A 12,374-nucleotide genomic window follows, 5' to 3' on the forward strand; every position below is an offset into this window, starting at 1 on the left:
GCTCTACACCCAACATGGGGCTTGAACTCGTGATCCTGAGATCAAGAGTCACATGCTCTAACAAATGAGCCAGCCAGGTGCCCTTATTCTTTACTCTCTCAAAAAAAAAAAACCCAAAAACAACTTATTTGAAGTTTCAATTTTTTCCACAGTAAACCTGGACTGTTTTGTAAAGAGAAAAAAATTACCACTTTTTGGCATTTTTAAATTGCACAACTTTTTTTTAAGCGCAGTTTTAGGTTCACAGCAAAACTGAGGGGAATGTACAGAGATTGGCTATATACCTCCTGCCACACACAGGTCTCAAACTTTATCAACATCCTCTACCAAATGTACCAAAGTGGTACATTTATTACAAATGATGAACTTACATGGACACATTATAATCACTCAAAGTCCATAGTTTACATTAGAGTTCACTCTTGGTATAGTATATTCTACGGGCTTACACAAATGTATGATGACAAGTATCCATTATCACATATCGAAATACAAAGTATTTTCACTGCCCTACAAATCCTCTGTGCTCCGAATCATAGTGTTTTAAAGGGAATGAAGCTCTGACTTTCTTCTTTGTCATGTTAAAATAAATTGCTTTCCTATATCTTAATATCAGACATGTCATTTCCCTACAACTGTGAGCTTTCAATGGGGATGAACCAAGCTTAGTAGTTTTAAATGAATTCTTATTCAATGCCCATTAACATTCTACATTATGAATACTTAATACATAGTACCTAAACAGAGAGATTATTAAAATATTTGATGCTCTATGATTTTTATAGTGAACACACTTACTTGTTAGGGTAGAGAAAGAATATAAAGAATGAAAATAGATTCTTCCCAAACCTCAAAACTTCTGGCAGCTTTTTTCCACAAAATGTTGTGTAAACAGCCCACTAATTCTGTTGTCAATCGTCTTCCTGTTTGCTGACCTGAAAATAAAAACCGAAGCTCTAAAAACAAAAATCAAGATCTATTACATTAAATAAGAGCACTAACTATATTCAGAACCTATAATCTTTACGTAATGGCTATAAACACAATCACATTCGGACAGGTTTTCATCATCAATTTTAGGTTTACAAGCAAAACTGATTATATAATACAATCAGAGTTTGCTAGAATCACAGTAATTCGCCTATCAATTTCTGGTAGTTTTCCAGCTTAGTCTCTCTTTAACGTATTTTCCACGTTCCAAATTTGATCATCATCTGGTGCTTTAATGTTATTTTGAATGAGCAGACAGCAATGCTAAAAATCGTTAATAAGAAGTGTTTATATTATTATGTTCTAACAAGATCAGATCAAGTTCACAAGAAAGGCCAATTATACCTTAAAGCCTTTGTAAAATACTTTAAGGCCATGTTTACACATAAACTTTATTACTTTAAATTGTAACTCATGTCTGATTGTTTCTGGTCTAGACATTTACAGGGTTCAAACACATTAGCACACATTAAGGTAAAGTTTAAACTGTAATAGAATTCTATACCCCCTTCTCTTCTACCCCTTTGGCACTACTGATTTCCGCAGAAGTCTTGATAAAAACACAATGAGTATCTGACCTTCCAGACCAGTCAGCAGACATAATTTGTTCCATAGCTTAGATAAAGCTACTCACATGAGAGTAAAATGCTATTTAATGTACCTACTTAAAATATTACATGACTTTGAGAGTAAAGTTTATAATTCAATATCACAATAAAACTGGTTAACTATAATCTTAGGAAAACTAGTCATTTTGGATAAATACATTTGCTAGTTAGCTGACAGTTAACATTCATTAAAAATAAAACTTTTTATTTTGAAAAGTCTAAATTATTTCATTAAAGTTCTTAATTTTTCTAAAAATTATGTTTTATAAATTAGGTTTTTCTTTTTTTATTTATTTGATTGAGAGAGCAGTAGAGCATGAGCAGGGGGAGGGGCAGAGGGAGAGGGACAGAGAGAGAGAAGCAGACTCCCCAGTGAACATGGAACCTGACCTGGGGGCTTAATCTCACCCTGAGACCTTGATTTGAGCCAAAATCAACAGTCAGACACTTAATCGACTAAGCCACCCAGGCACCCCTAAATTATGTTTTTCTAAATGTCCTTTCTATTTTTCTGAAGCACAATTTAACCTTTGCTTGCCCATTCAAGGTCAATAACACTAACAACTATTGTATTTTGTTGTACTATTATATCACAGTGATGACTTTGGGAACTATTATATAGCACAGATTGTTGTATTTTTAAAAATATTTGAAACTGTTTTATAAAATTTGTAGAGTTTTCTTCTCCCTTGTGGTCAGATTACCTATGTATTTCCCTGTAAACCTTTTTTCTCTCTTTGTAATATACTACCACTAAAATGTTAAGGGGTGGAAAAACCAGATATCAAACTTATCAAAATTGGGTCTACAAATAACAGGATTCTTAGTGAGGGTCTATAGGGAGCATATTATCAATAAAATATGGCTCATAGAATCTAGAGTTAAAAGGCTCTTAGAGATTATCTACTCAAAAGATTTCCTTTTAAAAAAATCAATGACTGTTTTTATAAAAACATGATATATATTTGTAAAAATTCAAGAAATATGGTAGAATATAAAGAAAGCAGGGGCCCTGAGTGGCTCAGTCAGTTGAACATCTGACTCTTGATTTCGCCTCAGGTCAAAGTCTCGAGGTCATGAGATCGAGCCTGATATGGGGCTCAGCATGGAGTCTATTTGTCTCTCTCCCTCTGTTCCTCCTTTCTCTCTCTCTTCCTCTCTCTCGAAAAATAAATACATAAAATCTTTTAAAAAAAATGAAAGAAAGCAACAAGTCACCTAAAATGCCATCACTCAGAATAAATCCCAGTATTAACATTTAGTGACTACCACTCCTGTTATAGCTCTGTATATGTGTAGAATTGCAAGGATGTATTGGGGTGAGAATTTTCCAAGAAAGGGATCATACTATCTGTGTTCTTCAGGGTATAGAGTTCTACAGAGGTAGGGGGTTAGGGGAATGCTGAAATTTGGTTCTACATCTCTGCTTTAACAGAGAAACTCTAGTCTATTCTATTTGGGATTGGGTTCACATAAGATTGCATGACAAAAAGGATGCTGGGGTTAAAAAGGAAGTTAAAAACTAGTAATATAATACACAACCTCTGTTTATAGTTAGAAAAAAACAAGATCCAGAGATGTTATTAACTTGCCAGAAGGCACACAGCTTATTTGAGATCACACCGAAATCATGAACTTAGGCCTCTAACCTCACAATTTTTCACTACACTAGAGATTTAAGCTCAGAGGTTTGTCTGTTTTTGCTGATGTTTTGCTATTTTTGCTGTTTCTCATTCTAACTTGTGGAATTGGGATCAGTGAGGTGTTACAGCTAATGGTTATCAGGGAGGAAAAAAGGAAGTGAGGAAAAGGAATCTAAGAATTTTGCCACTATTCTGATATCTAAGAATTACACGCATATTAACACCTTTCTAAAACGTGCAGAAGGGATGCCTGGGTGGTTCAGTCAGTTAAGTATCTGCCTTCGGCTCAGGTCATGATCCCAGCGGGGAGCAAGCTCAGTGGGGAGCCAGCTTCCCCCTCTGCCTGCTGCTCCCCCTGCTAGTGTGCTCTCTCTCCCTCTCTCTCTCTCTGACAAATAAATAAATAAAATCTTAAAAAAAAAAGGTAAAAAAAAGATAAAACCTGAGGAAATCCTACTGACCTAAAATGATTTCTTCAATCTTCTCCTTGGCAAGCAGTTCTTCCTTTCTTTGTAAAAGCATGTCAATGTGGAGCAGTAGAGCTTTTCCAATATTTTCTGATGACTTAAAACGTTCACAGATAATCTTCATGAAATAAAACCCAACAGCCTCTCTGTTCAATGAGACACAATTTTAAATGGCATGAATAGAATAACCGGTTTATTTTATTTTATTATGTTAATCACCATACAGTACATCCCCAGATTCCGATGTAAAGTTTGATGCTTCATTAGTTGCGTATCACCCAGTGCACCATGCAATACGTGCCCTCCTTACTACCCATCACCAGTCTATCCCATTCCCCCACCCCCTCCCCTCTGAAGTCTTCAGTTTGTTTCTCATAGTCCATAGTCTCTCATGTTTCATTCCCCCTTCTGATTACCCCCCTTTTCTTTATCCCTTTCTTCCCCTACCGATCATCCTAGTTCTTATGTTCCATAGATGAGAGAAATCATATGATAATTGTCTTTCTCTGCTTGACTTATTTCACTTAGCATTATCTCCTCCAGTGCCATCCATGTTGCAGCAAATAGAATAACCGGTTTTTGATCAATGGGACTAAAGTTTACTTGAGAATGCACAAAACATGCAAGATAAAACTGTATCTGAACTTAGGTAATATCATCAAATCTCTAAATAAGCCTATTTGTTAACAATAAACTGTTTAATTCAATTTCTGTTTAATTTATTAAGCCACAAACATTTTCTTATCATGAACACCTATAATCAGATAATCATCTCTCTCCTAATATCTAATTTATGTTTTTGCCTCTAGAACTGATGCCAATTTATAAAAATTAGAACATGAGATCCAGTAAAGACACAGGAACTGACATTAGAAATTTACTAGTCCCTTGTGACGAGAACTTTTAGGATCTACTCTCTTAGTAACTTTCAAATATACCATACAGTACAGTTAACTACAGTCATGTTGTATATTGCATCCCCAATATTTATTTATCTTTGAACTGGAGGTCTGTACCTCTTGACCACCTTAAGCCATTATGATAGACACCTTAAACTTATACAGTGCTGGATGTCAATTATATCTCAACAAAACTGAAAGAGAAAAAAAGAAATTTACCAGTTCCCTCTGCCAACAACTCCTTTTAAAATTTTTATTTATGCTTGATTACACAAATAGTACACCAGTATATTCTGATTATTTAAAAATGCAAATAGTTCATGGATTGGAAGACTTAATATCGTTAAGATGCCAATACTACCAAAGCAAACTATAGATTAAATGTAAACCCTATGAAAATCCCAATGACATTTTTTGTGGAAATGGAAAACTCCTCCTTAAAATTCATATGGAATCACAAGGGACTCCAAACAAAGCTGAAAGACTAGCAATTCCTGGTTTCAAAATTTACTGCTAAGGTAATCAAAACAGTGTGGTACTGGCATAAAGACAGATATATACACCAATGGAATAAAATAGAGTTCAGAAATAAAATGTCACATAGATAATCAAATATTTTCAACAAGGGTGTCAAGACCATTCAGTGGGGGTAAGAACAGTCTATTCAACAAATGGTGTGGGGACAAATGGATATCCATATGCAAAAGAATGAAATTGGACGTTTATATTATGCCATATACAAAAATGAACTGAAAATGGATCAAAATGACCTAAACAGAAGAACTAAAGTTTAAAGCTTTTAGAAGAAAACATAGAGGAGGGATGCCTGGGTGGCTCAGTCAGTTAAGCATTTGCCTTCAACTGAGGTCATGATCCCAGGGTCCTGGGATTGAGTCCCGCATTGGGATCCTTGCTCAGTGGGGAGCCTGCTTCTCCCTCTGCCTGCTTCTCTCCCTCCTTCTGCCTGCTTGTGCTCTCTCTCCCTCTCTCTGACAAATCTTGTTCCTTAAATAAAGATTTTATTTATTCATTTGTCAGAGAGAGGGAGAGAGAGCACAAGCAGGCAGAAGGGAGAGGGAGAAGCAGGATCCCCGCTGAGCAGGGAGCCCAATGTGGGGACTCAATCCCAGGACCCTGGGATCCTGACCTGAGCCGAAGGCAGACACTTAACCAACTGAGCCACCAGGCGCCCCTGAATAAATAAAATCTTAAAAAAAAAGAAAATATAGGGGAAAATCTTCATTACATTGGATTTGGTAATAATTTCTTGGATATGATACCAAAATCAGAGGTAACAAAAACAAAAATAGCTAAACTGGACTACATTAAAATTAAAACCTTTTGTGTATTAAAGGATACAACAGTGAAATAGGCTATCTATGGAATAATATGGAGAAAATATTTGCAAATCATATCTGATACACGGTTAATATCCAGAATTATAAAGAGATCCTAAAACTCAACAACAAAAAGCAAACAACCTGATTCAAAAACTGGCAAAAACCTGAAGAGATATTTCTCCAAAAAAGATATATAAATGGTAATAATCACATGAAAAGATAATCAACATCACAAATCATTAGGGAAATGCAAATCAAAACCACAATGAGATACCACCTTACACCCATCAGGACAGCTACTATCAAAACAAACAAACGTTGGTGAGGATGTGAAAAAATTTGAAACCTTTTCTACTATTGATGGGAAATGTAAGATGATACAGACATTATGGAAAACAATATAGCAATTTCTTTAAAAAATTAAAAACAGAATTTCCATATGATCCAGTAATTCGGTTTCTGGGTATAAACCCCAAATAACTGAAAGCGGGGTCTCAAAGAAGTATTTGTACACCCATGTTCATAGCATTATTCACAATAGCCAAAAGGTGGAAGTAGCCCAAGTCTCCATCAGTGGATGAATGAATAAATGAAATGTAGTATATACATACAATGGCATATTATCCAGCTTTTAAAAGGGAGGGAATTCTGATAAAAGCTACAAAATGGTTGAACTCTGAGAACACTATGTTAAGTGATATACACCAGTCAGAAAAAGACAAATACTGTATAATTTCACTAATATGGGGTACCTGTACCAGTCATTCATAGAGACAGAAGTAGATTAGTGTATGCAAAGGACTGGGGGGCAGGGGGGACTGAGGAGTTATTGTTCAGTGGGCACAGAGATTCAGTTTTGCAAAATGAAAAGAGGGCTCTGGAAATTGGTTGCAAAACAATGCAAATGTACTTAACACTAGTGAACTAGACACTTAAAAATAGTTAAGATGATGAATTTTATGTTATGTGTATTTTTTCATAATTTAAAAAAACTTTTAACAAGTTTTTAAATAAAAAAGTGCAAACAGTAAAAATAAAGCTTACCTTTCCAAGGACCCCTACCCTGTCCCAGTCCCCTTCTCAGAGGTAGACACTTCTAAGATTAGTAAATATCCTTTTTCAGTCCTTTCCTGGTACACTCATATGCATGTCTGTACTTACAGAAACATAGTTTTTAAAATATATGTGACATATTATGCATACGTTGCTTCTTTTTCTTTCAATACCATGTCTTAGAGTTCATTACATATAGATTACCTTATCCTTTTTAATTCCCACATAGTATTTTATTGTATAGCAATACCTTACTCTTTTTATCTATTCCTCTATTGATGATACTCAAGATGCTTTCAGTGTTTCACTATTACAAGCAATGTTCCGGCAAATACCCTTGTAAACGTGTGAAGTACCACCTATAAATACCAAGGAGTAAAACTGCTGAGTATGAGTAACTTTAAATTTTGATCCTGTCACTTTGTCCTTCAAAAGAGTGGGTGCTGGAAAAGCTGTCAACCTGGAAATGTCAGTAGGTGCATATAAAAATTTCAATTCCACCAGCATCACCTAATATAATGAAACTTTAGTTTTTGCCAATTTGATACTCTGCCAACCCATCTTGAATCAGAAGCCTTTGTCTCAAGTTCTGCTTGATTTTTAAACTTTTACTATCCCTTTTCTCCTGGTACTCTCCTTCACACCTAAAAAGAAGGAGGAAAAAGAAAAAAATTCCTACCCAAATATCAGAAGACAACTATATAAATCATTTAACATAGACTTCTTTTTTATACAGAAATCTGTATGAAAGGAAAACATAGCTCTCAACTTTGGCCTTTCCTGTCACCCATTCCAGAGAAAAATAACTTAAAAACTATAAAAATCTTTGTTCCCATGAAAAGCCCAAATTTTCTTCAAACATTTCAGATGTGGAATATTTAATGGCATGATACAAGATACTGTTCTTAGAAAGAATATTTCCTCTCTCAGGAAACCTTCTCATACCAACATAAGGAGAGTTAGTAATGAAAGTAATGAAAGGGGGGTGCCTGGGTGGCTCAGATAGTTAAGCGTCTGCCTTTGACTCAGGTCATGATCCCAGGGTCCTGGGATCGAGCCCCTCATCAGGCTCCCTGCTCAGCCAGGAGCCTGCTTCTCCCTCTCCCCCTCCCCCTGCTTGTGCTCTCTCTCTCTCTCTCAGTCAAATAAATACATAAAATGTTTAAAAAAAAGTAATGAAAGGTTACAAACACTGGGTATAGGTTCTATGTTAGGTAGTATGCGCCTTACACTCTTATTACATTTTTATATTAACTCCCATAAAGTGTGTTGCATCATACTCATTTTGCAGTTGAGGCTCAGAAAGGCCATAAAACACATAAAATAGACACAAAAGCAGCAATCAGGATTTGAATCCAAGTCTGTTTACCCCCAGAGTTTTTCCCATTGTATTTTACTGACTTCCTGTGAAAATAATATTCAGGGTCACAGTAACAATGGTCATAGATGTGATTCAAAGGAAAATTATTTAACTCCCCTATTAAGTGTTTTCATTAATTCAAGTTACCTATAAATCATTTTAATTGATTGCTCTTCCTCCCATAAAAGATCTGTACAAATGCTAAAGATGTGGTCAAAATAAATACTACAATTAGGATCTAATAAAGTCATGTGAACTGCTGCCAGGAATATGCCACCATCTACAAATTCTCTATCTACAGAGAGCAATGCAGACAGGATGTCTCAGGCCGTAGACATTTCTTTAAGCCCTTTCACTCACCCAACCAGGCCACTCAGGGCATTCACAGTTCAGTATCAGTAGGTTCTGACCCTGGCTCCCTCTGTTGCCTCTACCAGTTCCACACTTTCAGCAACTTTCCCTTCTCTCTGCAGACCCATCCCCTATCCACAGGCCTCACCTTACTGTGAGCTCTCAGGAATCTGTTACTTAGACATGATGTCCTCTCTACCTTTTCTCTGGAGCCCTCAACCCTGAGGGGTCTGAAGGAAAGGAACAGGCCCCTCAGCAACCCCTCCTGAAAGCCAATGGCCCTTTACATTCTCTGTGTCTTTCAGACTATGTGACTAAACCATTAGCTGTAAAGGAAAATGAGTAGTTTATCAATATATAATTGAAAAAGGAAACAACTGTTAGAGGAAAAAGATACAATGAAGGAAAAAAACTAAAATTTATTATATTAGAATAAAAGAAAAGAACTGCAAAACAAGATTTTTGAGGCTGAAAATAGCAATTCAGGTAATGGAATAAAAATTTAGATAAATACATATATAGAATCTTGTAACAGACATATTAAAAAGGATTTAGAAATGCTAATTTACAGAAATTATAGCCTTAAGAGTATATACACATCAGTTATATAACTTTATGTTTTGGTAAGAATACATATATCAGTAAATGACACAGGGTGCAGAAAAGAGTACACATAAGCAAGGCTGTGATTGCCTATACTTAGAAAGGGCTTCTTGTGCACAAGAAACAACAGATGTTGGTGAGGATGTGGAGAAAGGGGAACCCTCTTGCACTGTTGGTGGGAAAGCAAACTGGTGCAGCCACTCTGTAAAAATGTATGGAGGGTCCTCAGAAGTTAAAAATAGAACTACCCTATGATCCAGCAATTGCACTACTAGGTATTTACCCAAAGAATACAAAATATGAATTCAAAGGGATACATGCACCCCAATGTTTGCAGCAGCATTATCCATAATAGCCAAATTATGGAAGATGCCCAAGTGTCCATCAAGTGATGAAAGGATAAAGAAGAGGCAATACACACACACACACACACACACACACACACACACACACACACACACCGGAATATTACTCAGGCATCAAGAAGAATGAAATCTTGCCATTTGCAGTGATGCTGATGGAGCTACAGAGTGTTATGCTAAGTGGAATAAGTTAGTCAGAGAAAGACAAATACAATATGATTTCACTCATATGTGGAATTTAAGAAATAAAACAAACAAGCATAGGGAAAAAAGGGAGAGAGAGGCAAACCAAGAAACAGACTCTTAACTATAGAGAACAAACTGATGGTTACCAGAGAGCAGGTGGGCGGGATGGTTGAAATAGGTGATGGGGATGAAGGAGTGTACTTGGAGCACCAGGTCTTGTATGGAAGTGTTGAAACACTAAATTGTACACCTGAAACTAATATTAAACTGGATGTTAACTAACTGGAATTTAAATAAAAGCTTAAAAAAAAGAAAGGCCTGCTTGCAAAGTTGACCCTTGGCTGACATCTGGTCACTTGGCTGGTAAACAGTTCGTAGGGAACTGATATAAAACATTCCATTAATAAGGGTGGCTCACTATGTCTAGACTGCACAAACAAAATGGTATCTGGAATCTTGGTATGTGCTAGGGAGGGGTATCTATGTGAGAATCCCCATTTTTAAAGTCTTAGGGACTTAGTCTCTAATGAGCTCCCTGATAAACAACAGTTCACACATGTTGTCATACTCGTTGCTAGAGGAATTAAGCATGTCCTTTGCAACTCTAATGGGAAGGAACTCTTAGAAGCTTGTTCCTGGTGTCCTTCCTTCAGACTTTGGTCCTACCGCCTATTTTAAAAAAAGGTTTTCTTTATTTATTTGACAGATAGAGAGAGTGCACAAGCAGGGGTAGTGGGAGAGGGAGAAGCAGGCTCCCTGTTGAGCAGGGAGCCCGAGGTGGGGCTCAATCCCAGGACCCTGGGATCATGACCTGAGCAGAAGGCAGATGCCCAACCAACTGAGCCACCCAGATGCCCCGACTTTTCTTCTTTTCTAATGTAAGCCTTTAATGATAAAAAAAAGTTGTTAAGTGTCTGCCTTCGGCTCAGGGCGTGATCCCAGCGTTCTGGGATTGAGCCCCACATCAGGCTCCTCCACTATGAGCCTGCTTCTTCCTCTCCCACTCCCCCTGCTTGTGTTCCCTCTCTCACTGGCTCTCTCTCTGTCAAATAAATAAATAAAATCTTTAAAAAACAAAAACAAAACAAAAACTTCCTCTCAGTGCTGCTATATCTGCATCCCACAAATTTTGATATTTGTTTTCAATTTAACTCAATCATCTTTCTGGTATTGATTTCTATTTGATCTGTGTTACCAGAAAAAACACTATGTTTTTATTTCTTTCAAGTTTCTTAAGGTTGTTTTTTTTTGGCCCAGAATATGGTTTATTTTAACATATATTCTGTGGACACTTGGAAAGATTGTGTATTCTGCTGCTGTTTGATGAAATCTACTGTAAATGTCAGATCCTGAGAGTTGATGATATGTATCTTAGCTGCTTTTTTTCTATTTCTATGAATTTCTGAAAGAGAATGTTGAAGTTTCCAACTCTAATTGTGGACTTGCTTATTTCTTCTTTTAGTCCTATTATGTTTTGCTTCTTGTGCTTTGTAGCTGTGTGTGTGTGTCCATGTGTGTGTACAGGTTTGCATCTTCTTTTCTATTAGTAATAATCATGGCTAAGATTTCTTACAATGAAAGGCTACAAAGTAAATCAATAAAAGTAAAGATAAAAGGGGTGCCTGGGTGGCTCAGTCAGTTAAGCGTCTGCCTTCAGCTCAGGTCATGATCCCAAGGTCCTGCGATCGAGCCCCATGTCAGGCTCCCTGCTCAGCACGGAGTCTGCTTGAGATTGTCTCCCTCTCCCTCCCCCTCTGACTCTCCTCCTGCTCGTGTATGTGCTCTCTCTCTCTCTCTAAAATAAATAAAATCTTTATAAAAGAGCAGAAATCAATAAAATTTTAAAAAACAATAGAAAAAATCAGTAGAAAATCTGAAGCTGGTTCTTCAAAATATATGTAACAAAAAGACATATAGATGGTCAACAGATACATGAAAAGACGATCAACATCACTTATCATCATGGAAATGCAAATCAAAACCACAATGAGGTCTCAGCCTACACTTGTCAAATGACTCAAATTAGAAGATAACAAGTGTTAGTGAATAAGTGGAGAAAAAGAAACCCTTGTGAACTGTTGGTGGGAATGTAAACTGGTGCAGCCACTGTGGAAAACAGTATGGAGGATCCTCAAAAAACTAAAAATAGAAATAGCATATGATCCAATAATTTCACTACTGGATATTTATCCGAAGGAAAAACAACATTAATTCAAAAAGATATATGCACCCTTGCAGTGTTTACCACAGCATATTTCACAAAAGCCAAGATATAGAAGCATCCTAAGTGTCCATCCAATATATGAATGAAGAAGATATGGTATATGTAGCTACGATGGAATATTAAGCAGCCATAAAAAAGGAATGAGATCTTGCCATTTGTGACAACACAGATGGTCCTAGAGGGTATTATACCAAGTGAAATAATTCAGACAGAGAAAGACAAATACCACATGATTCCACTTACATGTAGAATCTAAAAACAGAAAAAAGTAAATAAACAAATAAAAAG

At 36.5% G+C, this 12,374-nt stretch overlaps 1 protein-coding gene across 2 annotated transcripts in view; it reads right to left on the minus strand.

Moving 5' to 3' along the window:
- The window catches only part of TEX11 (testis expressed 11), a 279,061-nt gene that overhangs the window by 136,551 nt on the left and 130,136 nt on the right, over positions 1–12,374 (minus strand). For both annotated transcript variants that reach the window (XM_034649574.1, XM_034649575.1), the window contains exons 14-15: positions 3,703–3,854; positions 850–935 (exon numbers count right to left, since the gene is read on the minus strand). In XM_034649574.1, the coding sequence (XP_034505465.1) occupies positions 850–935; positions 3,703–3,854 (238 nt within the window). The remainder of the gene's footprint in view (positions 1–849; positions 936–3,702; positions 3,855–12,374) is intronic.

Source organism: Ailuropoda melanoleuca, chromosome X (genome assembly GCF_002007445.2).
Source record: "Ailuropoda melanoleuca isolate Jingjing chromosome X, ASM200744v2, whole genome shotgun sequence".
Lineage (NCBI taxonomy): Eukaryota > Metazoa > Chordata > Mammalia > Carnivora > Ursidae > Ailuropoda > Ailuropoda melanoleuca.